The sequence below is a fragment of the Channa argus genome, chromosome 1, assembly GCF_033026475.1.
Source record: "Channa argus isolate prfri chromosome 1, Channa argus male v1.0, whole genome shotgun sequence".
Classification (NCBI taxonomy): Eukaryota; Metazoa; Chordata; class Actinopteri; order Anabantiformes; family Channidae; genus Channa; species Channa argus.
In genome coordinates, this window is record NC_090197.1 from 43,127,739 (window position 1) to 43,155,226 (window position 27,488).

Below are 27,488 nucleotides of genomic sequence, written 5' to 3' on the forward strand. Positions count from 1 at the left end.
ATGCTGCTGCCACACTTTGTTTCCGTTGCTCGGGTTAATTGCCTTCCCCATCAGTCTTTTCTTCTGCAACACATACATTTTATGCTTATTTCGTGCCACCTCAATTTGCTCAACGTTCACATCCCCGAGGACAATATGCAAAATTTCTCAAACCAAGTCAACCAACAATTACAGTAAATAAGAAGAAATGCAAGAAATGATAAGTAAATGCGTGATAGCAGTTTTAAATCAGATCGAGACAACCACTTAATAACTGCCACAAGTATTTAGAGCTAATATTTTGTATTTATTCAAAAAATTATTTTCTGAATGGATTTTTACCTCCTTCCTGTCTGTGAGACAGTTGGCTGCACTTTCAACCAGAGGTCTAGTGAGAGCAAATGTGCTATTGTTTCAGAGGTGGTGTGTCTCGACTGAAATACTTTCCATAGGAAGAGACATCTCACCTCATCCCGCCCACCACTGTTTTGTGCACTTATAAAAACACAAATAGAAACATTTTACAAACAGAGAAGTAATTAGAAACACTGTCAATGTCTTAAATTGGAATTTACATTATGGTTATACAGGGCTTTTGTTGTCATGTGCGTAGGTTTATTAATTTAGAATTTCTCTATACAACGATTGCCTAAATAATCGTAAACATTTTTCAGGAAATGAAATAGAAGCAATGGAAAAGCAAACGTAAATTACATTCATCTTGGAGAGATGAATACACTGTTCCAAAGACAAACTTTTTACGTATTAGCTTTTGTACAGCCACATACTGTATTTCCTTTGGGCAACAAGTGTGGATCTATTATTAGTTGATGGCCTGGGCTTCAGCACTTTCTGCTCCCGCTTGTCATACGTTGGATGGGTAAAGGTGTGATTTAGTCCTGCTAGGTCTGACTGTGTCAGTGTAGCCTGTGTCCAGCTGTAGAGATCGTGGGGCCCATAGACCATCTGTCCCCAACCAACAGATTCAAAGCTCAGTCCCCAGAGCAGGGAACGTGGGGGCGGGAGGGAGATAAGGGTGGACGGGGGAATCAGCTTTGTGTTGCTATAAAGCTGTCTTTCCTCTCTCCTAGCAACGGCCTCCCATTTTCTTGGTTTGGGCGGCATGGTCCTGTCGGTCGGCGTGTACGGCCCCCTCTCACTCTCTCTCTGTCCTATTTATGGTAATGAGCCATCTGCCCTCTCTGTAATAGCCACCCAAATAGACGAGAGGCTGGGTGGGTGTGGGTCTCTGACAGACAGGAGTCTGAGACAAACACGCTTATCCTGTTGTGTCTGCCTCTGCACAAATGAATGCCTTTAGATACAGATAGGACTCAATGATGAATATGAAAGGAGACAATTGTGAAAAATGTTCCATGCTTTAATTAAAATATTTAATGTAAAGAAGGTTATTAAAATAAAGACAATGACTTCTTAAGTAAAGACTTAAACATAGACTGTGTGAGAAAAAGTGACAGAGATTTCTGCCACTCGCAGGTCAGTACATTAACTTATTCAACACTAATAAAATTTTTAATATCAGTGCCCACCCTTCACACGCACACACAGACACACACACACATACATACATACATGCGCGCACACAAAAACACACACACATACACACACACACACACACACACATACACACAGTATTGACTCCTGAACTAAGTATTACACAACCCTGCCATTATTCAGAGTTGCTATATGTATGTGCCTCTGTGACTTGGTGACACAGGAGAGTGGTGGGCACACCAGCCAATACAGAGCCACCCAGCACTCAATAGACCTCTGTTGCCACTGGATACTAGATTGGTTACCAAGCCAACACATGTGCCTCACTGTCATATCGCCAACACATTAGTGTTGAAAACAACAAATATTTTGACAGTTAAGTTTTCCTTGTTTTAGAGTTAAATAAATTAGCATGCCTCAGTATATTTTCCTCGGATCACTGGTGATTCGCCATCGAAAATTAAACTAAAAAGACAACTTAAATGAAGATTATGTAAGACAGAGTGAAAAATATTCCTTCTGCCCATGACAACACAGAGACCGACCATTTTAGCATCAAAGAACAATAACTAGTACATCATCAACACAAAGGAAATAGTTTGTCATTTACAAACAATCAGCAAAAGGTGAACAATTTTTTAAGCTGAAAAACCAGCCGCATAGCTACAGAATAAAACAACTACACAAACACTTTGGCCTTACAGTTGTCAATAATGGTTAAAGGTTTTGCACAATACAGTAAATAAACAGAAGACTTGATTAAGTCATTCTCCATTAACCCCATTACACATACAGGCAAACTCACTGATGGGTCAATAACCACAGAGCAAGAAATCACAGATCCTACAGAGAGGCAACAGGTTGTTTGCAGGCCTAAACCTAATATAATAGCAGACAGAAATAGAAATAATAGAAATGTTTATGAAATCTAAGAATGCATATTCACATGTGAGGTCAGTGCCACCTTAAGGTGGTTGCAAGGTAGTTTTGCAGCTTGGTGTGACTCATTTATTGAACATACTTAATTAGTCAGTATAACAATATGAATTTACACTATGCAAAAAATATGCTAATTAACTGCCATGCTGTCAACACAGTAACATGTTGACATACCATGCAAATATTTACACAGTGTTAAGCTGAGTAAAAAAACTGAGGTCTGTAAGATATATATATTTTCTTAGTACAGTTAGGGTTAGGCAGTTTGTCTAAGTATAAACAATGCTGCTGTCATGGCAGAACCATGAGGTCAGGGGTCTAATTGAAACCTTGCTTTATAATGAGAGAACACGCAACATGTGAAACAAATACAAATATTTTAGCATTGGTGAGCCAATACCAGTACAAACGTATCTAAGATGAAGTACCATTTAGACAATAAAGACAAAAAGACAGACCATAAAAATAATTTATCATATGATGTTAATCAGTTAATACACATACTGTAGCAAGCAGGGAACCTGTTGAGATAGAGACGGGGAGACATCTAGTGGACAATGATGCTACAGTGCAAGGCAATAGGTAGGTCAGTGGATAATTGGGATGGGATGCAGAAGTCCGTGGGTTCGAATCCCACCCCACAGTGTGTGGCGCCACCCAGCCAGGGCCCAGATAAAATGGGAAGGTTGCGGCAGTGAGGGATGTGGCAGGAAGGGCATCCGGTGTAAAAACACGTGCTGAACACATTTCACTGTGTCGACCACTGAAGGGACAAGCCGATGACCTTTTTGTCTGAAAGGAAACTAACTCATTTGTCAACCCAAAACAAGGAATGCCTTTTAGCATGTAACAGTAGAAAAAGCACAGGTGTAAATAGTAAATGGAAAATGGATGGAGTATAATAGAAATCTTGTATAATGCATATTATATGTAGACATGCTGTATGATACAAGATTTTACAATTGCAATGTCAGTAAAATTTTTGAAATGTTATGGAAAACCTCCATACCTTGAAGCCAGATTACATATACCGATCAGCCACAACATTATACATCAGTGCAGTCTAATGCAATCCAATACAACTGTTCTGCCATTAATTCCTTTTACGTACTATATTTGATTTCATATATATTTTATATTTTATTTTAAAACTGTGAAAAAGGTGATAATTCTTCTATGTGTCTATTAGTGAGATCATGGGGGGGGGCATTGTAATAAGACGTGGTCATAATGTTTTAGCTAACCTATTTAAAATGATTGAGGGGGCCAGTTGTTACAAAGCTGTTTAGACTGGTCATCCTGGGGGTCTCCTTGGCGACAACTTAGGCCTGACTGGTACATCAGTGATTTACTACTTAAGTGTCCTCAAAGCACTGAGTTCAAAAGACAGACTACCTCCCTGCTAAGGAATCTCATCTATGTCTACAAAGTAATAATGACGATTAAGTTTATTAAATCACGTGTATAAATGATCTTTTTATTTGTCTATTCACAGAGTTGAAAGTATTTTTAGCAGCCTAGGGTTTAGCAGCTTATAATGGCTCTTCTGACCATGTGACCAGGCTTTCATCACCCGCCAATCCGTAATCACTTTTTATTTAGAAATTATTAAAAGGTAAGTTATTGAAGATCTGGACTTCAGAATTCTCAACCTCCAACTTGAAGCGTTTTCCACCTCTATGTAATATGTAAATGGTAAGTAGACAGACATAGCAGACGTATACAAATTTAATATTCAAATAAACAGGAGAGTAGTCTACTTGCCTAAAAACTACTTCACTAGAAGTAGAAATGCAAATACGTAACATTTTTTAATCAAATTAAAGTACATGATCTAAAACTTACTCTAATTACAATATCCCTTCACTAAGGAAATGCATTGTCTGGGCATCAATCAGGTTTGCACCCGCTTATATAGCAATGCGCATTGGTGCAAACTTTGCACCTCCTTGATGAAATAAAATTAAAAAAAGAACCTAAACATTTCGCTCAATGTGCATTAAATATTATGTTGATGAAAAACATTCTTTGTTTTACTCGTGTTGCTATAACAAAATCTAGGGATGCCACGTTTGCACCACACTGTACAAGTCCCGTACAAATGTGCTTGACATTAGTCCGAATACAAAAGCAAAGAGTAAAAGTAGAAAATATGTATTTCACACTCATTTGACGTTTGCCTTAACTTAAGCCAAAGGAAAAAGTCGTAAATAAGATCCTAGTAGGTTCTAGTAGGCAAATGTATTAAAAAAAAACAACAAAATAAAATAATGGACCATGATGTCTATTAGAACTGACAGATAGCAAAGGTGAAACTGATTGTAACCAATTTATATTGGCAGTAATACAACATGACAGCAATATTCATTTTGATTATTTTTTTATTCATATAAACATATGCAAAGTAACTAGTAGCCTAAGCAAATGTAGCGGAGTAAAACTGTAGTGGAGCAACCTAAATGTAAAAGTGACAGAAAACGTAAATACTCAAGTAAAGTACCTCAAATTTGTACTGAAGTATAGCACTTTAATAAATGCAGCCTACTTAGTTACTAACTTACTTACTGCTGTTCGTGTTGGCATGTTGAATATTTAAGCTGTAAAAGTAAAACTGTCGTTGAATAACCCGCCGTGGACGGAGAGGTCCTCCCTTGTAATGTGACTGCCTGACGGACTGTGCCTGTCTGCTATGGCTCCTCCTGCTACAGGCGAACGGGGCTAGACGTCTCACCAGTGCAAGCGAACAGGAATAACACAGCGATATACGGTTTTTTCGGGAGCCACGGATGAAGATGGCCCGTCGTTCAATGCTAAAGAAAATCACATAGATGATGTGCCCGGCGTCGCCTCTGCTGGTGTGAAGGCTTCGACGTTTTTTTCCCCCCAACATTAACAACACCCCAAATGAACTCCGTCAGAGCAAGCAACGTTAGCAGAAGACCTAGGCGAGTGTCGAGGCCGCGCCCGGTGCAGCCGGAGAGGAACCACCAGGAAAGAGGTAACGTTAGGTAGCATTACGGAGCGGTTTGACAGACCGCTGACTTCAGGGTCGAACTCAACGATGCGTGTGTGAACTGATGTCTATGTTGTTTGTGTGCAAATGTCCTGCACACGTTAGTACAGCGTTGGTCGTTTTGTTGAAACCGCGGGAAACTAACAGCAGTGTGTAAGGGTCGCTGTGCAGTCAGGAAACACCGAGGCTTTTGTGTTTGGACGTAGCATTAAGGCCGCGCTTTGTTTTGCTTGATTTTTTTACCCCGTGTCGGCCTTTCTTTTGCTTTTCTGACGTCACATTGCTGCTAATATCTGTTTTTTGTTACGCTGTGTTACGTTAGTGGGGAAAATGACAGGCAGTAGACAATGATTTGCTTAATTCGTGGGTGACAAGCGTAGGGAACGACACACACAAAGTGGTTTTGCCCGTCTTCGTAGCATGCTAACTGAACCTAGCCTATGCTTGCTGTTATTATTAGCATTTTTAGCTAGCCGTGTGCTTCCAGGTATTTTTTTAAAATGTGTTTTTTGCAGCCTAAAAATGGCACATTACTTGTTTGCATTATATGCAATAACCTCGCTGTCATGATCTAGACCATCTATTTTGAGGGACTTCGCTGCAGTAACTCTGTGTGACAACAAGCAGCGTTAGGCGAATATTGGCTACAGTGTTTCAAAGTAAACATTAGCAGGGGAAGCTCTTTAATCATAGTTACCATAGATGTAAGCCAAGTCAATTTGAATGACACTGATCAGTAACACTAATGAATGGTTATTGGATACGATTTATTGTTAATAGCTGGACTGGTGACATATTGGGATGTTAGATCTCACAGCACCAATTGAAAGGATTGCTCTTACTTGTTGTTTCTCGTCAAATAACAATTTAATTACCACAGAAAACGTAGATCACTCGATAGCAGTGACAAAACAGTTTAATGGAAAATACTGACCTATCATATTCACATTTATCGTTTTGTTCAGCCATGACCTACCATTCTATGTGTTCCCCACCACGTCTGTTGTCATTTTAAGGTGACAGCTAATGAATAAATAATAGTGGGGTTGGTAAGGGATCGACTCCAGGATCCTTGCCCATTTCCCATCACACTGTGTATTTATGCTGAGAAACTAATGTGCACTGCTTGCCTTAAAAACGTATGTTTCAGTCAAACGAAGCAGAGGAACATGTACATTATTTTAGTTTAAAGCTACAGAGAATTTTCTTTAACTGCCCCAGTTTGTTACACAGATGGTGTTTGTAGTGGTTACTGACCTAGTAGCCAGGGAGAGTCATCCTTGCAACCAGAACAACAAGCAGGCAGTTTGCATCTCCCATCTGAGGTAGCTATCAACTCATGCCATGGTGAATAGCTATATAAATAGGTGACAGTTTTAGCCCAGGATTAAGGCTGCGTGTGTTTTTTTTCTTCTGTTTATTTAATCGCCTTTTGATAGGATCTGTAACAGCAGGTAATGAACAGAACACATTTTTGATTTATCTGAATTTCTTCTAGTGACCTGTGTGATAAATACTGTTTTGGCAATTGCTTGTGGTAATATGTTGTTATGTTGTATTGATTGCTGACAAATTTATGTTTAAAAAGGCTTACATTACATTATTTATTGTAATCAATTAGTGGACGTTTTAAATTTATGGTATTCTACCAAAGATCTGAAACACACAAAGTTATGCTGAATCTATGGATGTTTCATGGGTTCACAGAAAAATCTACCTCACAGCAGTTGTAGTGATTAATATTGAATAATAACTATCGAACCGTGTTTCTTAAGAACTATAAATATGTGGTTGGCAACACACGAAAAAAAAATTCTCTTTTCTTTCTTTTTTTCCCCTTTTATTTGCAGATGAGGACGTTCATGCAGATATGGTCGCAGAAGAATCCGGTCCAGGTGCTCAGAATAGTCCCTACCAACTTAGAAGAAAGTCTCTACCCAAGAGAACAGTGTGTCCGACAAAGACAAACATGGAGGTGAAGATACCAGAAATCCTTAAAACATACTGTTAATGCCTAAAGAATTCAGACATTAGATTAATGCGACAGTATAATTAATGTTTAAATATTTCAATGTTCCTTTTTTAGGGTGCTTCCACTTCAACCACAGAAAACTTTGGACACCGACCTAAGCGCCCCAGAGTTTCAGGAAAGTGTCAAGAATTACCAGGTAATTAGGAATTTATTATTTAAGATTTTCACAAAGGTGTGCTCCTCAGTGTTTTTCTTACATGCTGTGAGTGGTAATTTTCATGATAATTTGTATAATAATCTAAACCTCTTTTTAAGAGTTAAGTTCAGCCGCACCAGTCTGTTATTTGTAGGAATTTATTTCGTACTGTTTACCACTAGCCAAATTATCAGAAGTAGATCCTTGCCCCACTGGATGGTATTTGGTTCTGTTTTAAAAACAAAATTACTTCCATATACAACACATTACTTTTTTATTTTTTATTGAATGCAAAATTCTACACAAACCACAACTCTTTTTGTTAGTTTGCAAACAATCAGTCGTCTTCCTTAATGATTTTGATTGTTAATTACGTGGAAAAGCACTGACCAGGACGGTATTGGATCAGATAAACATAAATTGTCTATTAGAAGAACTATATTTTTTTAAAGTAAAAGTGTAGTAAAATGCAAAATGTATTTTTTTGTGGTCAGCCTAATTATAGTCCATACTTTGATGTGTAAATGTGTACAAGACTGCAGCCAAGCTACATATCATTCAGCGTTTACATACTCCAATTCAATCTGTTACTGTGGTAACAGACTACAACCCCAATTCAAAAAAAGTTGGGATGATTTGTAAAACATAATTAAAAACAGAATGCAACTATGCAACTCCACTATGAGTTTGTGAGTTGCATACATTTATTGCTATTGTGAATTTATTAGTTTTAGTTCATTAAAAGATCTTGCTGTAATTATGCTCGTATGATGGCTCTTGTCTAGTTTTACCGTCCTTTCAAAATATTTAATTCCACATTTACGATCCTCCCAGCAGCTCCTGCAGAGCAGTATTTGCAGGAAAAGCTACCAGACGAGGTGGTCCTAAAGATCTTCTCTTACCTATTGGAGCAAGACTTGTGCCGTGCAGCATGTGTGTGCAAGCGCTTTAGTGAGCTGGCCAATGACCCCATCCTCTGGTAAGAGTTTTTGGAATAGACTGTTGGTGATGGGGTGAAATTTCTGTTATTGTTTTTACACTGATTCAACAAATAGTAGCTGTAAGCTTTATGTGTCTGCGAAGTCCTGACACAAAGTCAAACGACTGAAAGATGTTTGTACTAATCATGAGTCTGTGTATACAACAGTGTCTCTATTGTAGCTTAACAGATGTTACCAGAGGATGGCTAAATCTTTGTTGTGCCTATTTCAGGAAGAGGCTGTACATGGAAGTTTTTGAATACACGCGACCAATGATGCACCCCGAGGCAGGGAAGTTCTACCAGATAAACCCAGAAGAATATGAACAGCCCAATCCATGGAAGGAAAGTTTTCAGCAGCTGGTAAGAGACCTTCTGTGGGCTTAATGATTTACTGCTGATGTCGTACAAGTCTTACTTTCTGTATTTTTGTTTTGTTAATTTACAATTCTAGTAAATCTACTATTTTAGTATTGTGAAAGCGTCATCTGATTTTGTATTTTAAGGTGAAGCCATTAAGATGCTAACATGTAGCTGTTAGACTCCTTTATGGTCCTTATGGGCTTTATTCCAATAATACAGCTCTAGAAAAATTTATAAGAGACGACTACAAAATGATCAGTTCCTCTGGTTTAATCCTTTATAGGTGAACGTATTTGATGGAATTACCCCGATTTGCAATCACTGCTTTCCTGTAGTTTTGCATGCTCACCACCAGTCTTTCACATTGCTGCTGGGTAACTTTATACCACTTTTTCTGCATCAACTTAAACAGCTCAGCTTTGGTTGATGGTTTGTGACTGTCCATTTTCCTCTTGATGACATTCCAGAGGTCTTCATTAGGGTTCAAATCTGGAGATTGGGCTGTCCATGACAGGGTCTTGATCTGGTGATCCTCCAATCAGGCTTTTATTGCCCTGGCTGTGTGGCACTGAGCTTTGTCCTGCTGAAAAAAACAATTCTCTAAGTTGGGGAACATGGTCTTAGCAGAAGGAAGCAAATGTTTTTGTAGGATAACCTTGTATGTGGCTTGATTCATACATCCTTCACTAAGACAAATCCGCCTAATTCCAGCCTTGCTGGAGCACTCCCAGGTCATCACTGACCCTCCTCCATATTTTACAGTTGGTGCGAGAAACTGTGGGTTGTAGGCCTCTCCAGGTCTCTTTCTAACCATAAGACAACCAGGTGTTGGGCAAAGCTGACAATTGGACTCACTCCAGTCCTCTACAGTCCAATTCCTGTGGTCTTTTGCAAACTTCAGCCTGGCTCCTCTGTGTTTCTCACTGATGAAGGTTTTTTTTTCTGGCTCTGTATGACTTCAGCCCTGCCTGTAGGAGTGCTGTGCACTTCACCCCAGTCTCAGTTTGCCACTGAGTTTGAAGGTTTACTTGATGTCGGCCTTCGGTTCTTAAGTGACATTCGAATGAGTTTGCAGTCATCCTTCTTATCATTTTCATCTTCTGCCAGGCTGTAGTTTTGTTGTCCCCAATGTCTGTTGTTTGACCTCGATGTTATGTACTGCTTTTTTCGAAATTTTAAGGATAGAAGTTACCTAACTCTCACTGTATCCTTGTGCCAGTAAAGCCAGGATTGAGCCTTTCTTTTACTTACTCAAAAACTTTCATTTTATCTCAATTTCCAATACCCTTTGAAGTACTTCTAGCACTGTTTTTGCCATCCAGTGGGTCACTTTGCATGAGAAGAGTGTGGATTGCAGCAGTGTTTTTGTATTTATTAACTTATTTTCAAATACTTTTTCTGATAAAATAAGATTGTATTTACGTGATTACCTAATCAGTACTTCATAAAGCAAGATTATATGTGTCTGTGTGGGAATTTACCAGACACTGGCATGAAATGGATGTCATTCTCATATAGATGGTATTTTAAAGATAAATTGCAGTGGTCTCTTATATACATACAGTTGGTGCAAACGTTTGCATCTCCATATTTTGAAATTGCAAAAAGAGTCAAATAATTTATTTCCCTCAACACAATATTTAATTTACCCAAAGTTAGTACAAATGGTGTTTTATCAGAATTTAAAGTTCATTTTTAATTTATCATGGAGGACGCAAACTTTTGCACTTTTGTAACTTTTAATATTTTACTATAACTTTTTATTTTATTGAATTTGTTTTTTTTTTAACCATTAATAATGAAGGAAAATTTCTACTAGCTGGAGAATTGTTATTATGTTAGGTTTAGGTTAAAAGTTTAGAATATTCATCCCCTTACATTTAAATTATAGTTGCCCAAATTGAGGAGGCCATGAAAACATGGCAAAATTTGAAGAGCATATTATAAAGAATGAACTAAAGACGGCACCTGAAGGGAGAGATGGATTATGGCAAGCAGCAAAGGTCAGTTAGACTAAAACATGAGATGCTAATATTGTGTGGCATGTGCATTAACTATTTAGCTACCAGTGGGCTCTCTAATTGAGATTTTCATTATTATTTTTTTTGGTAAGTGCTTTGATTGCCACCGATTTTTGCAAGGAAGTTTAAATTGCTTCCAATTCAGCAAACTATGATCTAGTATTTAGACAATTTAAATGATCTGGAGACAAACATTAGACCCTCTTTTTGCTTTCTTTTAATCTTTAAATCAATATCTGTGTTTCCAAATGTTGCCTCTGAATGACTTAGATCCTGTGGTGTGCAGAAAGCTAATGTCATGTGAAAGGGCAGCACCACAGGCCATAATGGTGGCATTTAGTATACAGTGCGTAGAAGAGAACTATGTGTTTAAGTTCTGTGCTGATATATTGACCTTTAAGATTGTTTTTGCTGGACAAAAATGTCTCACATTTTTCTTTTGAAGACATTTCATCCCCATCTTGGTCAAAATGCAGTGTTAGTACAGTGGTTTTGTAGTGTGGAATAAATTATTTTCTTTAGTGTGTGAATATTCATTTCAATATGTCTTACAGTATAAAGGAGCCCATGTTAAACCAGGCTTTGCAGAACACTTCTACAGTAACCCTGCCAGATACAAAGGGAGAGATAACATGTTTGTAAGTAATCTGCCTTTCAACATTTTCTTCTAGTTTTTATCCACTTGCTCCAGTCATTCACCCGATGTGTTTTTTTTTTTCTTTTTCTAGTACTATGACACCATTGAGGATGCTCTTGGAGGGGGTCAGGAGCCTCACTTTGATGGCCTGATATTTGTCCACTCTGGTATTTATACAGATGAATGGATCTACATAGAGTCACCGATTACAATGATTGGAGCTGGTATGTGTATCTAAAGGTTACTGTTTCATGATGCTTTTGTTTCATCTTGTCTCAAATTTAAGCTTTCTGATCATTTACTGTAGCTCCTGGGAAAGTGGCAGAGAAAGTCATTATCGAAAATACCAGAGACTCTACATTTGTATTTATGGAAGGCTCAGAAGATGCCTATGTTGGCTACATGACAATAAGGGTGAGAGGACACTTTTAATATCTTAATGAAAACACCTACAAACTTTTGTATTTCTGTTGTCTTTTGTTTATTTTTTGTTTAATCATATTGTAAATCGATCACAAAACACAGAAAACAACAGGTTTTTTTTTAAGCATAATGGTCAATTTTAAATGTGCATGTTAAAATTAACTTTCATCAAAAAACTGCCCTTTGCAGCAGTAAGTGCCTGGCAAATTTATGGCATTTTACTAATCAATTTTTGCAGATATTCAGGTGTGATTTGTTCCACGAACTTCCCAAAGGTCTACGGTGGTGGTTGGCCAGTTCCATTTTTTCCGAACTCTACCGCTAGCTTCTCCCACACAAGCTCAATGAGGTTCAGATCTGGTGATTGTGCTGCCCAAGCCCTCACTGAGAGTATTCCAGCAGTTATTTTCTTTTTTAGGTAATTCTTCCGAACAGGCAAGAATGCTTGGCATCATTGTCTTATTAAAAACTGAAGTTATCCCCAGTCAGCCTCTTCAGTATCGAATGGTATCCATGCTGATTTAGGATGACTTGCACACAATGCAGATTGCCCACACTTTCATTGCCGAAGCATCCCCAGGTCATCACGTTTCAACCTCTGGGCTTCATTGATTGTGGTAGGCAGACATCTAGCATCTTTTCTTTAGGTCTGTGTCTGACATGTTTTTTGCGTGCCAAACTTTGACACGACAGTCTACAAGACTTTGTGGCTGTGAGTTTCTGTGTACATGGGTTTTCCCTTTGCTTTATTCAGTGATGCAGCCAATTCAGAAGCACTAAAGCATCTGTTTTTCAAAGAGGATTCTAAGTATTTGTCTTTGTGGGCTGATGTGGCCTTGGGCCTTTCACTGCGTCTTCTGTCCTGATTGGATCCAGTTGCAGCATGTCTAAATAGACTATAGTTTACGCCTTTGAAGGAAATCAGTTATGTCTTGGCTATTTCTCGTAGAGTATAACCTTCCTTTCTGGAGACAAATTTGGACTGACAATTTTCTAAGGAAAGCTGTTTTTGTTTGGCAATTTAGAGTTCTAATTTACAGATCACTCTTAATTATGGATAAAGTGCCAAACATAAACTCATTATTGATTTACTAGTCATAAGCCTATTTTAAGATGTTTTATCACCTGGAAGGAACATATATGATATATGATGAGTATCTGCACTCGAATTTCTGGAAAATCTGATCAGTAGAATGCCATTGATTTATCAGGCAGTTATTGGTTAAAGTTAACATGCTAATTTAATTTGACTATTTTTTGCTCAAAAATGCTTAATATTAATTTGTTTGTAATTTTTTTGGTGTGTGTATATAGGCTACGTTTATGTGCACACTCACCAATTATATTACAGTTGTTGAAAGCAATCTTTTGTGTCCACTGCAGTTTAATCCTGATGATAAATCCGCCCAGCACCACAATGCACACCACTGCTTAGAGATTACAGTCAACTGCAGCCCCATTATCGATCACTGCATCATACGCAGCACATGCACAGGTACTTAGTGCAGCTACAATGCAAGATCTGACCACTGGAAGTGTTTGTGCTGAATTGTATTATATGCAGATTAACGCACTAATAGATCTCTATCTGGCTTCTTCCAGTTGGGTCAGCTGTCTGCGTCAGTGGCCAGGGGGCTTGTCCCACCATCAAGCACTGCAATATCAGTGACTGTGAAAATGTTGGTCTTTACATCACTGATCACGCACAGGTAATGCACTTCTATAACATGTTGTGCAGTTATTAACAATTACGGGCAGCTGTCAGAGTCTGTATTGGTGAACTGTAGATCTCTTAGCCTTAGGGAAGCTAAATCAAAGTCCATTTTTTTTTGTCATTGATATATGTTCCTGGCTGATTTTATGAACATGGAAGTCTAGTTTCAAACTGTAGAAACTTGCCTTTACATGTGTGACTAAACCAACAGAATGGAAAAATAAAACAAGTAAAAGTGAAAAACTGTACCTTACAGTACTGAAGTTATTGTTCAATGTTCAGGGAATATATGAAGACAATGAGATCTCAAATAATGCTCTGGCTGGAATCTGGGTGAAAAACCATGGAAACCCAATTATTAGACGGAATCACATCCACCACGGCAGAGATGTGGGAGTCTTTACATTTGACCATGGCATGGTAAGATAAGACTTACTGGTGTTTGGGTGAGAATTTTTTTCCTTATTTAGAGTGAGGTGGTGTCACTTCAATGCCACAGTTGTATGATATGAGTATAGGAAGGTGAGTTTAACTATATTTACACAATGTATTATCAGCGGTGCAGTTATTGTGGAAGTGCGAATGGGTTTAACAAGGTTATTATTACACAATGTTAATATTCCTTCTGTTTGTTGCTGTAGAAGGACAGACAGTAATTTTATTTCTTTGTTCATTTGCAGGGTTACTTTGAAAGCTGTAATATCCACAGGAACCGTATAGCCGGCTTTGAGGTGAAGGCATATGCCAATCCAACAGTAGTTCATTGTGAGATCCATCATGGTCAGACGGGGGGCATCTACGTGCATGAAAAGGGCCGCGGTCAGTTCATTGAAAACAAGATCTATGCAAATAACTTTGCTGGTGTGTGGATCACATCCAATAGTGACCCCACAATAAGGTCAGTGTGTTTTGGCTGTCACTGTTCAATTAATTTGAAAATATTCCAAAGGTGGTATTGGGAAGTTCAATTGGGAGTCTCCTGAAAACATTCTCTTGTCCAAATACAGAGGCAATGCCATTTTTAATGGCAACCAAGGTGGTGTTTATATTTTTGGTGATGGCCGAGGCCTCATTGAAGGAAATGACATCTATGGTAATGCCTTGGCTGGAATCCAGATCAGGACGAACAGCTGCCCTATTGTCAGACACAACAAGATCCACGATGGGCAGCATGGCGGCATTTATGTGGTAAATATTTTCACAACATACACAGCCATTACGCTATCCCTTGGAAGCGTAGCAGTTATGTACAGTGGTTTTTATATCACGCAGCATGAAAAAGGACAAGGCGTTATAGAGGAGAATGAGGTGTACAGCAACACACTGGCAGGAGTGTGGGTAACGACAGGCAGTACGCCAGTACTAAGGAGGAACAGGATACACAGCGGGAAGCAGGTGAGTTTGTGAGCCTAGTTACAAGTTTAGTGATGGACTCAATAGTTCCTTACACAGCTTTGATACGATGTATTACTGTGAGCTACACTGCCATCATTGTAACAAGTCTGACGTTATGTATGTGATCAGAAATTGATCAGTGTCAGACTAGCATATTGTTCAGTGTATAAAACAAAAATCTGTTGTATTCTAATTTTAGTAGCTCTGTTATGGAAAAAATGTTATGCGGTGCATTTAAATTTATTGAATAAGGAGAACTAATGTATAGTCACTGTTATTTAAACAGGTTGGTGTCTACTTCTATGACAATGGCCATGGTGTGCTGGAAGACAATGACATCTACAATCACATGTACTCTGGAGTTCAAATTAGGTTTGTGAAAAGTCACAAAATATATATTCACCACAAATTCTTAATGAAACAACGTCCAAGTGTTGAGAAAGCTTAAATAAATAACTACAAATAAATGATAAAGATATGTGTTAAGCATTAATGATGCTGTAGGTCAACTATCCCTTGTTTCATTTTGTGGCAGGACTGGCAGCAATCCCAAGATCAGGCGAAACAAAATCTGGGGAGGCCAAAATGGGGGGATTTTAGTTTACAACTCTGGTGAGAAGCAGAGACACTTTTTCTGTTCATGTGAGATTGACAACAGTTGTTGACCCATTACTCCAATAATGAAACGTGGATATGTGTTTTTCAGGCTTAGGCTTTATCGAGGACAATGAGATCTTTGACAATGCCATGGCAGGAGTGTGGATCAAGACGGACAGCAACCCCACTCTGCGAAGGAATAAGATCCATGACGGGAGAGACGGTGGGATCTGTATATTCAATGGAGGAAGAGGTAATTGTGACGACAACTATTAAGCCACAGGAGCTTTCTGGAGTACAGTTGGATATTAATTGTTTTTTTATGTATATTTTACAAAAATGCAGCCTACAATTCACAGTTAATTTAATTTAAGCACTTTGTATTTCTAAGCATATTTATGAAGTCAAATTTTGTCAGTGGTAATGTAATGAATGGTGTTGTTACTTAATTTAGGTTTGTTAGAGGAAAATGACATCTTCCGAAACGCTCAAGCGGGAGTCCTCATTAGCACCAACAGCCACCCTGTATTGCGGAAAAACCGTATATTTGACGGCTTCGCTGCAGGTGGGTAACATCTGTGCACAGGCTGTAATCTGTCATTGTTTGAAATGGTGATGAGGTGTTTATGTAATTATAGTCTTCCTCAGTAAACAAATAGTTCTAAATGAGATGCAGTATGTTCACTAGTGGGAACTTGGAGTTCCCTAATTTGAACTGTTTTTGTTTGCATCTGTAGGTATTGAGATTACCAATCATGCCACAGCAACACTTGAAGGCAATCGGATCTTCAACAATCGCTTTGGGGGATTGTTCCTTGCATCTGGCGTCAACGTTACGATGAAAGGTAAAGATTTTGCTCATGAACCTTTTTTACAAGTTTTCTGGATGCACACTGATTTACCAGATGATACCAAAGTTTAACTTGACCATTTTCTTTCATCTTTCCTCCAGATAATAAAATATTGAACAATCAAGATGCCATTGAAAAGGCTGTGAGCAGAGGTCAGTGCCTGTACAAGATTTCAAGTTACACCAGCTACCCAATGCACGATTTTTACAGGTAATTTATGTTCACACTCAGAAAGTGCAAAGAATATCCTTAACGGTCCGTCGGTTATGTGATTGTTAATGACCACCATTTGGGTTCTCACAGGTGTCACACCTGTAACACAACAGACCGCAATGCCATCTGTGTGAACTGCATCAAGAAATGTCACCAAGGACATGATGTGGAGTTCATCAGACATGACAGGTCAGTCTTAAGCCTGTTTCATATATGAACTCAGAAATCAGGCTCAGATGTTGTCCGAAGTTACGTTTCACACAGCGGGCGATAGTCCAAGTGAGTAGAGTCATCAAGGGAGAAACTTGATAGATTGTTAACAGCACCATCTAAAAGATTCTATCACTCTACTACACTGGCAGTACATTGATAGAAACCTCATCAACATGCCCATTCATTCGCTTTAAATCCTCCCAACAATTCAGAAGAGAGTAGCTGCTACACACTCAAGCTCAAGCACATAATAGGGGATTCAAATGATAAAGTGTAGATAATGTCAGGAGCATCTGAAAGAAGTAGGAAAACACTTTACCAGCAAGTTGTCACCACTGAGTGATCAAAATTAGTCCTTGTCATTTCCCTTAACGTTGCTGTTTCCATACTGATTTAGCTTGTTGATAGATGAGTGTGATCTAAGAAGGGAATGTTAGGGCATTGTTCTGGGTTTCAAAGGAAGTGCTCAAGCAAAATTATATCAGTGGGCATTGTTAGAAATTGTTGCAAATGCAAATGAATTGGAGCAAAACATGCGTCATCAAAACATGAATTTTGTGAATAGCAGCTGTGTGATGACAATCTGATCTCTAACCGATGGGAACATAGTTGAGTTCCGGGTGGCAAAAACTTAATGTTCAATATAAAATGCATCGCAATGTTGTCAATCTCCTTGAACATTGCTAAGTATTAATAATATGATTTATTAATTCATACATAGTACTAATGTATGACTGAATTCTTACATTACTATGTTCTTTACCAGCGCAGAAATGTATTTATTATTCTACTAAGTAAATCAATTTTGAAAAATTTAAAAGGCACCTAAATCAAAGATGGTCAAATGCAACACCAAACATGGAATTTAGTTTTTGCTGGCTTCTAATCGTGTATGAATTGTATTCTGCCAACCGCATGTGCTTCTTTGTACTCATTTCACTTTTTACATCTCCACCTGCAGATTCTTCTGTGACTGTGGTGCAGGGACTCTGTCAAATCCTTGCACGTTAGCTGGAGAGCCGACTCACGACACAGACACGCTGTATGACTCGGCGCCTCCTATAGAATCCAATACACTGCAGCACAACTGAGCTCAAGACATAAGGTCCTTTTAGTGTGTCAACAGTTATGGACATTAGACACTTTAAGTTGTGCTGTGGAGGAAAAAAATCCAAACTAAAACACATGTTCACTTTGGCAGAGCATATAGACTTAAAAGAAAAAAATGACTTGGACATGAATATGCTAAAAGGAGACATTTTGTGGGAAAAAAATGTCTTCATTATGGATGCCTCGCTTTTTCTTTTTCTTCAGCTTTTTGACAAAAAAAATTGACCTCAGTGGGACAGAGCAGAAGAGCAGCTGACTCAGGGTTTGCGGGTGTGTTAGTTTGGTCAAGTGATACCGTTAGAGAGACGGGACAAAAGCCACCGAGGCTCATCTGCTTTTATGAAGAGGAGGAACCAGATACTGCAGTCATGTACAGCCACATTGCGGACATAAGCTCAGTCAGAAGAGAGGCACAACTTTTATGTGGAGGCAAAAGCCCCAAATACAACAATGCTTCCATCACTGGGCAACCAACATGCTCGTATGATATTGTACGGGAAAAATTACCTAGCACTTCAGCTTTTTTTTTTTTTTTCCCTCTCAAGACAACTGTTGAGATTTGATTTTAATGCTTTTTGTGTAGTTTTGTATTTTCATGCAAAATCTTACTGTACTTGAATGTCTTTATTTTATTGTGTTAATTTGGTTATTATACCCTAGAATTGCTGTAATTATACTCATGTCGCAGTATCTAACTTCTTTCTATGAAAGAGATCAGAGAAGAGAGGAAAACACTAAACATTTTTCTCCAGCAACATTGACTCTACAATTGTACAGAAAAATTGATGCTGAAATGTGCTTTCACAAGACTATAGCTTTTTCAATTTGTAATAGCATGTTTGTCTTTGTAGAGGAGCTGAACAGATGCTGTATTACATACATATCTATGCATATTTTGTTTTTTCATGCAAGGCTCAACATAAAGGTCTAATGAGAAAGATATCGAACAAAATGAAGCATTGTTACTGATGGCTACAGTTCTGTAACATGTTATTTTCTATTATCTTTGCTCATTTACCAAATAAAAACAAACATATGGTTTTATTGAAGTTATTCTGTATGCTACAAAATATAAAGACATGTTGATTGTACCATACAGGGTTCAACTGAAGTTTCACTGACTTATCAGTTGAGTAGATGCATAATTGACCCTGTAAATAAATGAGGTATACATGTGGCTTTTCCCAATGACTTTAATTTTCTTGTACTTTGGTAATGGACAAAAAAGCAGGACTTGTGAAAGCACAGTTCATCTGTTCATGTGTTTTTTCCCCGCTTTTGCCACTGTTGCTGGAGAATTTAGGCTTTTACTCTACTGAAGCTGAGACAAGTATCTATATACAGCACTATATGGTTTAATTGCTCCCCCTCCCATTCATGTGTACTGGTGATTGTGGGTTCTTATACAGACTGAAATGTATGCATGTATCATAACATCTAGACTTAATATATTGTGAAGTATTCAATAACCGTTATGTAGGCGCTAGCGTGAATTAAAAGGGTTTAATTTCTTAGATGAAACATTGTCATTTTTTAAAAATAAACTTTATTAGATCACTACAGTAGTGTTTTGTTTTTTTTGTCTGCCGAGAAAACAAAAAGTCAGCAAAAACAACTCATTGTTTACAAACTACAGGGTGTTGAGCATATGAACAAGTGATGCGAAATGTGTGTTGTCCAGTGTGGCATCTTCAGCAAACTGGCACAGCTTCCTGCAAGACAGAACAAAAGTTTGGTGGTAGTTACAGACACCAGGTCATGACTGAATACACTAACTGCAATATAAATACATACTTAAAGAGTCTGAGGCTAATGGTGCTCTTCTCAAACTCTCTGGCCTTTTTGTGTCCCGACTGGATGACCTCCTCAGGCAGGCTGGCGAGTCGGGCTGCGTTGAAGCCATAACTCTTTGGACAAGCACCAGTGATGAACTTGTAGAGGAATGTAATTGTCTCTTGACTTGGATCCTCACATTCATTCTCCACCATGCATGCCTGAACAGGGATTAAATGGTGGCATTAAACTTTATGGAGGGTCCCGTCTGTCCAGAATCCCACACAAAAGTAATTTGCAGTACCACAGGATGCATACAAGCACTAAGGACAAACTATAGAAGAAATAACCAACTAGTGCAGAAAAATATCCAGTAATACCAAGCGACTGTATGAAGGAAATGTGAATACAAAAGTTAATGTCATGTAACAAAGGTTTTAACATTAAAATAACTAAACAAAAAGATAGTTTGGGTCCAACTAGCAATGCAGGATAAACGGATAAGAAAAAAAGTGGTCAACACAGAAATCCATCTCTGGCTCAATCACAGGATTGATTTCAGGGTTTTATGGTACTGTTTTTTTAATCATTCAATGTAATATTTCTAAAGGTCCTTTGTAAACTTGTGTTTTCTTATGTGCTTAAAAGTTAATTTGACTGACTTTGACGATAAAACAATGCAATCACAGTTACAGTACAAAACATATTTTCTTACATAATTTTAGTTGCATCTTTTAAACATTTCTTATATACATTTAGCCTTTTTCCAGTGCAGTAAATAGACTGTTTTGCATTGCTGTATTTACCATATGGCCCAATCGCACAGCAGGGTTGTTAGCATAGTCCTCCACCAGGGAGTGGTAATGTGTGGAGAACAGGGAGCGACAACAGATCTTCTCAGCGAGCTCCTTCACAACAGCACAGGCAATCGCTGTGCCGTCATATGTAGCTGTGCCCCTTCCTGCAAACAATTCACAGCTGAACAGTTACACCTCAAAAGACCACCACCACAAGACACACAAAAAAAAAAAAAAAAAAAAAACGAACCATGTCTTCACTGTTAATTTTTACATAACCAAACTATTCATACCTAATTCATCCAGGAGCACAAGTGAGTGTTTGGTGGCATGGTGCAGGATGCTGGCAGTCTCACTGAGTTCCACAAAGAAGGTACTCTCTCCTACACAAAACATAATACAAGTTTAGCTCATGAGGTGGAAGTGTAAAACATAGTTTCTTTTACTTTACAGGAGCTCCTGATGTTACCAGCCATAATACGATCTGAAGCTCCCAGCCGAGTAAAGACCCTGTCAGCTGGTGTGAAGCGCAGGCTCTCAGCAGGAACATAACAACCCAGCTGAGCTAAGATGATGAGAAGTCCACACTGTACAAAGAGAACAGCAGTGTCTCAGTATTAGCCAACAGACACTTCAAGTAGACCAGCACAATGCAAATGTATGAACTCAATCATACAGAGGGAAAAATTAAAGTTTAAACATTTTAAAATATTTATGCATACAAACTTTTACACCAATATAATCTTTAATTATTTTCATTATCATAACTTTTATCCCCTCCTTGACCATGATTTTTACTTCTGATGATTCCGGAAATCTCATTCTGGCTGAATGTGTATTACTAAAGCCCCTCAGACATGTACTGTTACATGTCTGAAGCAGATACATACTTAACTCTAAACCGAAGATAAGCAAACACATTTAGCCAGTTCAAACGTTTTTTCGTTATCAGTGGCCAAGGAGTGTATGGAGAGGGAGAAATGTTTTTATTTTTTGCATGAGTGCAAATCTTTGCATTTCCCTTAACAAAGTAAAATTAACTTTACTTTCTGATTAAGAAACATTTGCTCCAGCTGATGGTGTATAAATATGTAAAATAAACTGTTTACAATTTTTTCTTTTATTTTAAAAGGATTGCAATTTTTTTGCACCCAACTCTATACCCATAAATGACAAACCTGTCTCATGAGAGTAGACTTTCCACCCATGTTTGGCCCTGTGACGAGGACACAAGAGGCCTGACCGTTGTCATCATTTTCACTGCTACCAGAACAGCTGATATAGATGTCATTAGGAATGAAGTCATCACCAAAAAATGTCTTGGTAACACAAGGGTGTCGAGATCCAGTGAGCTCAATAAAGGGCGGTATCTGGTCATCTTCAGGGAGCACCACCTGTGGCCTGGCCATTGGGCCATCTCCCCCCTGACTGTAGCGTGATAAAGCCAGCAGCACATCTGAAAATAATAATAACTTCATGATATATGTAGAAGGGATTGAAACAATGTAGCAGTCCTATCCTTTGAAACCTTAAAATAAAAAAAAATAAAAAAACTTGCTAACAAATGTCTTTGCTTTTTATGCCAGTGATAAAAAAATAAATAACAATATTACATATAATGACACATCATATTACAGCACCAGAGACCAGTAATACAAAAACAATTATCCGTAGCAAACCCTAGGGCAGTCCAATTCCCATAAGAAATGAAGAACAAACTAGGTTCAACCAAGCCATGATTGTTCAGTACCAGAAGATGTCACTCAGACAGCTGTGATGTTCATTTTGTTTGCTTATTAGTGACAGCTGCAGGAAATGTATTCAGTGCAGCTACCTGCGATGTGTTTTTTACAAACCAAATGTTTCCTTAGTTAAGGAAACAACCCCCACTGTTCAAGAACCATGGTGTTTAATGTAATACTTAAAAATTTTGATTTGGCAAAATCAATAATTTTTAAGCAATAAGATTTAAAGTTGGTTGAGAATTACCAAGCACTGCCATGCACTCCACACCAGTCTTCCAGTCTCTGTAGTTCTTGTCAAAGTTGTAGAAGAGCCTCCTCATGCAGTCTTTCAGTGCAGCATCTCTTTTCTCTTCAAATCCCTGCAGCTCTGAGAACAGTCGTTCAGTCTCCTTTGTCACGTAACGCTTCCAGCCTTTCTTTGTAGACTTCACCTCATACTCCTCAGGAATATTCCTCTCTGAGATGCTGTCAGGGACCTCCATCTGGTAGCGGTTCCGCCCTGTTCCCCAGTAGGCCATGCTTTTACAGCCTAGTCTCTTCTTCTGTCTGTCCAGGTAATCCTGAAGCTCTCGTTCACAGTTCTTGATTCCTGACAGGGCCTGGTCATACTCTGGGTCAAAGCCAGCTTTAGGGTTTATGACACCAGTAGTGCGGGCTTTCTGGTGGTCAAACGCTGTCTCCCAACGCTTCAGTTCAGCAGAGAGGTCAGGGAAGAGGCCGTCCTTTTCACCTTTCAGACTAACAACTTGACAGAGCAATGCGGACTGAAACTTGCCTGCAACTGAAGTGAGGACAGAAATGATCTCTTGCATAGTTTTGAAACCTTCCAGTGCTGAGAGGAAGTCTGCTATCTTTCGCTTGCTATAGGTGACCTCCTCATAGAGTACTGCTCTTCCGTCAGGGTGGTCCTGGCCCTTCAGAGGAGTGCCGATGCTGTGGATTTTACTCAGGAGACGCTCCAGGTCTGGAAGTTTCTTCAGCAGGTCCGAAACCTCAGTAGCCTGGGCCTGGGCTCCCATTAGGTCCTCTATTGCATCCTGTCTGTCCCTAATGGATGAGGGGTTACACAGAGGAGCACAGAGCCACTGCTTCAGCAGCCTCTTGCCAAATGGAGTTGAGCAGGTGTCCAAACGTTCCAGTAAAGTCCCTTCTGTTCCTCCTGACCCATTTTGAAAGATTTCCAGGTTTGCAAGAGTCACTCCATCAAGGACCATACGTTGTCGAGTCTGAGCAAAGAAACTGGCTGGTCCAGCAGCTTTCTCCATCTCAACATCCACAGGAACATATTCATCAAAGTTGGCCATGGAGAGTAGTTCTTGGTCAACCAGACATTTTTTCAGGTAGAAAATGCATCCACCCAGTGCTGACAATGCCAACTCGTAGCCCTCCTTAGGAGTAAGGCACAGTGAATCACTTTCAGAGGTCATTTTTTTAAGAAGAGCAGGAAGAAAAGTGTCCCCAGTCCCTTGGTCTTTGCCAGCAGTCTCTTTAAAGTAATCTTGTTCTGAGAGGGTTTTGAGCGTCTTTTGAGCGTCCCAGAACTGTGTTCCTGCATTTAGTCCTTCCTGCAGAGCAGAGGACAGAGACTTCAGTATTTTGCGTGTTTCAAGAGATGGATTTCCCTTTTCAAATAGCACCTCGGCAGGGGAAAAGTGTGCTATCAGGGTGCGCAGACGTGAGCAGTGACGGTCATCTGGAAACTGACCTACATGGAAATAACCCACTGAAGTATCTACAAAACAGACTCCATAGATGCGGCAGTGTCCAGAGCTCTCCTCTTCAGCCTTCTCTTTAAAACTCAGCAGGAACTTGCTTTGACACTCTGAAGGAGCACCATCCAACACACTGTAGGTTTGGGTACCACGTGTGATAATCCTGCACACTTCTCTCTTCACCACACGGTCAAATTTTGTGGGTTTAGCCATGGTTTTACAGCGCGTTTCCATCATCTCAGGGGTCTCTGTCTGTTCTACACGAGCCACCTTGTAGCCTTTCTGGACCAGTACATCTGAGAAACGGGCAAAGCCAATTTCTGGAAAGCCTGAATGAGCCCAGGTCCCCTTCATGAAGGTGAGTCCCAGCTCATTGACTCCAATCACAGCATCCATGTGGTAGAGCTCATAAAACTTGCCTACCTTATAAAAAATCACAGTATCAAACATATCAGACTTGAGCTGCCACCACTTACGCATACCAGGAGTGTTTCTGTTGAGAAAGTCTTCAGGCACATAGAGTGTGGTGTGATCATAGTCATCCTCTGACTGTCGTCGTCTCCGGCCGTCTTTCCTCTTGCCGTCCTGCAGCCACTCCAGTTTCTCATGGTCCCACACTGTTGCACCTCCACTACTGCCTGAACCATTTGCCTGACTCTCAAAGTTGTCAGGAGCAGAGAAGGCTGACAAACGGGACTTTGCATCAGCTGTGATAACTGCTGGCACTCGTTTAAGCGCAGTAGACTGGGTTGTAGATATCTTGGCATTCTTATTAGCCAACTTTTCTGTAGGACGTTTGCGCTTTGCAGGCTTGACAGGACTTTCCGCTTCTGACTCGTGTGTGCTCTCACCTTGCTCCTCTTCACTGCTCACAGTCTCCCCCTCCTCCTCATCTTCACTGCTGGATGGAGCATGCTCTGGTTTGAATTCCTCATCGGAGTCATCACTATCTGAGGCAACAATTATGCGACGTCGCTTGGCTTTGTTTCCCTTTTCTGTTGAAATACGAGATGAATGTCTTTGGACTTTGGATGGCTTCATGTCTTCATTTGGTTTTTCATTTTCATCACTGATCTCTTCATCAGTTAATGTTGACTTGTCAAGCTGAAGAAACACAAGTATGTAATGACAATATGTAACTTGTATCACTGACCTGGTTAGATATAACAATCAAACTCAAACAATCATATACTGAGTAGTACAATGTGTATTTTATTAAGATAATTTGTGGCTAAATGTAGGCTTTTCAAGGTACATATGCATAGTGTCACCTGCATTTCTTCATCGTCTTCTTCCTCATCAGATGGATCTGTGCAGACACGCATCTTTAATCTTTTTTCAGGGCTGTCAAACATTACTTTATCAGCAAGCTCCATAGCTCGACGTATTACAGGTTTTCCACTGAAGAACACCCCTCCAGTTTTAGCATCACTGTTGTCAGAGCCTGCAATAATATTAAAGTTTAGAATCATTATTACTATTTCTATATTACTATCGTTAGGATAATTCATACAAACCTTGGTACTCTCGAATATATTTGGTGCTGACCCATCCTCTAGTTGGAGGTTCATCAAAGAAATGGACATGTATGCGCTGGTCTCGACCGCGGCCTCTCATCAGCTGTCCGGTCAAAGGTTGAGGTACCACCATACATGGCCACCAGGGGTGTCCCTCTAGCTTTGCCCACACAAGAGCACCAGCACCGAATGAGCATGTGGAGCTGCTAAAGGAAGGAAAAGTAAATATATTGATATGACGTTCTCACTCAGTTCCATACAGGCCTCTTTTACTTAACCAACTACGCAGAGAGCAGCTATAACTCTCTGTAAATTAATTTCCTAAATTCCAAAATGATGCATTTAGTTTATCTGACAAGTCTGACCAACAGTCCAAACTCAAGCTCTGGTAACGGATTGAACTGTACTGTCATATTACCATAGTATTGAGTTTTGTCAGAACAAAATTTAAACAAAACACATCAAATATTCAGATCTTGCACATGTTTCTTATAGATCTAGGTTGAAACTCTTGGGAATTGATGATACGTTTGCCTTGACATTGCAAGCACATTGCAGCTAAACGTGGTCAAAATGGGACCACCAAGCACAAACTAGGACATGTGACACTCAATTGTATATTTGCCATTTAAACTGGATCTGCCATGAATTCTATTTAAGCAAGAGAAAACCACGCACTGTTGTCGTCAAGTCACCTGCCATTGTTAGAAAATGCTTAAGTCAGACTATAAACATAAGGGAATGTTTACGTTTAAATTGAACAAGAACATAATTTACAGCAAAAAATTAGTTTCCAAGGTCAACTAATCCATCATAACGAGAATTTGATTGCTCTGAAATGACAACGTTTGCAAGTGGAGAAAGTGTTCATGGGGCCTCGGTCTTCCGCCGAAAAAAGAAAAGTGCAAACTGTAGCTCCAACAATTAAACCACTCCCACGGCTAACTCACCTCTCTGTGGTTGCTGGGGCCTTATTGCCAAAAAGTTTCTTGAGTCCACCTTTCGCTGACACCAAGTTGCTCTTCGACTTAACTTTGTTATCCTTGCTGTGTTGCGGTTGTGTCTGTTTAGCTTGTTCTTTCGGAGAGGAGTTGGACTTCTCCACCGAACAGGGCAGGTCTGCCTCGGTGGGAGAGGGACTCGGCTTCGGCTTGGAGACCGGTGGCGGAGACTTGGTGAAGAAATTAAAGATTGAGCTTTGCTTCGCCATGTGTGCGAGTGTAAATGCTGTTTTCAGCGTATTTTTGGAGATAATCCTAGCGACAGTATCATAAGCCTCCCTGCATCGCCTAGCACGCAGCTAGAGAACAACACAGCGCGAGCGCTAACCGTTCGCGGGAAAGAGGCACGCTGGTCGTCATGGGCGTGACAACAGAGTTCATCCAATGACAAGCGAATTATATGTGAACGTAACAAAGTCACCTGGTTTCTACGTGACCGTCTTTGGCGCTAAGAGAAATTGTGTTTGTTTTTTTTTCCCCACGAGTTTCAGTCATGATTAAAAGTAAAACGTATTTAAGGAAAATAAATACATATAATTGTATATATAAAATGTATAATAATAAAATTAAATTAAAAACAATAATAAACGAATATAAGAAAAACTAAAGGCGAGGTAGCTTTGAAAGAAACGCCACAGTCGGCTAAACTATGGAAGCATAAGCCACTTGAAACTAGGTTATTGTAACTTCCGGTTCGCGGCAGACGTCGCACATATAATTTCTACAGAGAAGGGAATACGGTAAATACACATGCATACAGAAATGAAGATAGAAGATAAATGATTCAATATCACCAGAGAGTGCCTTTCAACC

The 27,488-nt window shown here is 39.4% G+C and overlaps 2 protein-coding genes across 7 annotated transcripts; one reads left to right on the forward strand and one right to left on the reverse strand.

The window, feature by feature from the left end:
- The first annotated feature begins 5,113 nt into the window (after window positions 1-5,113).
- On the forward strand, window positions 5,114-19,174 carry fbxo11a (F-box protein 11a). 4 transcript variants are annotated; one of them, XM_067523938.1, is made up of 22 exons: window positions 5,114-5,431; window positions 7,297-7,421; window positions 7,533-7,614; window positions 8,449-8,593; window positions 8,827-8,956; window positions 11,532-11,615; window positions 11,706-11,838; window positions 11,922-12,028; window positions 13,421-13,532; window positions 13,640-13,746; window positions 14,034-14,171; window positions 14,432-14,649; window positions 14,759-14,939; window positions 15,024-15,146; window positions 15,433-15,518; window positions 15,682-15,758; window positions 15,853-15,996; window positions 16,198-16,308; window positions 16,481-16,588; window positions 16,696-16,804; window positions 16,898-16,996; window positions 17,982-19,174. In XM_067523938.1, exons 1-22 carry the CDS (start codon window positions 5,338-5,340, stop codon window positions 18,109-18,111), a joined length of 2,643 nt encoding a protein of 880 aa, XP_067380039.1. In that variant the 5' UTR covers window positions 5,114-5,337; the 3' UTR covers window positions 18,112-19,174. The 4 variants fall into 4 exon arrangements, with proteins under 4 accessions (XP_067380039.1, XP_067380050.1, XP_067380070.1 ...); XM_067523949.1 differs by having other exon boundaries at window positions 8,452-8,593; XM_067523959.1 differs by lacking the exon at window positions 5,114-5,431 and adding an exon at window positions 6,705-6,771.
- Window positions 19,175-19,309: 135 nt separating this feature from the next.
- msh6 (mutS homolog 6 (E. coli)) lies at window positions 19,310-27,034 on the reverse strand. 3 transcript variants are annotated; one of them, XM_067523915.1, is made up of 10 exons: window positions 26,625-27,034; window positions 25,675-25,877; window positions 25,429-25,601; window positions 22,690-25,261; window positions 21,879-22,156; window positions 21,170-21,287; window positions 20,994-21,083; window positions 20,710-20,864; window positions 19,925-20,124; window positions 19,310-19,842 (listed from the first exon to the last, which is right to left on the reverse strand). In XM_067523915.1, the coding sequence occupies exons 1-10, from the start codon at window positions 26,882-26,884 to the stop codon at window positions 19,761-19,763; spliced, it is 4,131 nt and encodes a 1,376-aa protein (XP_067380016.1). In that variant the 5' UTR covers window positions 26,885-27,034; the 3' UTR covers window positions 19,310-19,760. The 3 variants fall into 3 exon arrangements, with proteins under 3 accessions (XP_067380016.1, XP_067380004.1, XP_067380025.1); XM_067523903.1 differs by having other exon boundaries at window positions 25,675-25,880; XM_067523924.1 differs by lacking the exons at window positions 22,690-25,261; window positions 25,429-25,601 and having other exon boundaries at window positions 25,675-25,880; window positions 26,625-27,031.
- Between the last annotated feature and the right edge of the window lie 454 nt (window positions 27,035-27,488).

Excerpts from the sequence above, each read along its gene's own strand:
- msh6 (XM_067523903.1), bottom strand. The coding sequence starts at position 26,884 with ATGGCGAAGCAAAGCTCAATCTTTAATTTCTTCACCAAGTCTCCGCCA. Across the intron at positions 25,881-26,624 it reads GCCCCAGCAACCACAGAGAG|CAGCTCCACATGCTCATTCG; the intron begins GTGAGTTAGCCG and ends TCCTTCCTTTAG. Across the intron at positions 21,288-21,878 it reads AGTCTACTCTCATGAGACAG|TGTGGACTTCTCATCATCTT; the intron begins GTTTGTCATTTA and ends CTCTTTGTACAG.
- fbxo11a (XM_067523938.1), top strand. The coding sequence starts at position 5,338 with ATGAACTCCGTCAGAGCAAGCAACGTTAGCAGAAGACCTAGGCGAGTG. Across the intron at positions 13,747-14,033 it reads ACATCACTGATCACGCACAG|GGAATATATGAAGACAATGA; the intron begins GTAATGCACTTC and ends TTCAATGTTCAG. Across the intron at positions 14,940-15,023 it reads AGCATGGCGGCATTTATGTG|CATGAAAAAGGACAAGGCGT; the intron begins GTAAATATTTTC and ends TATATCACGCAG.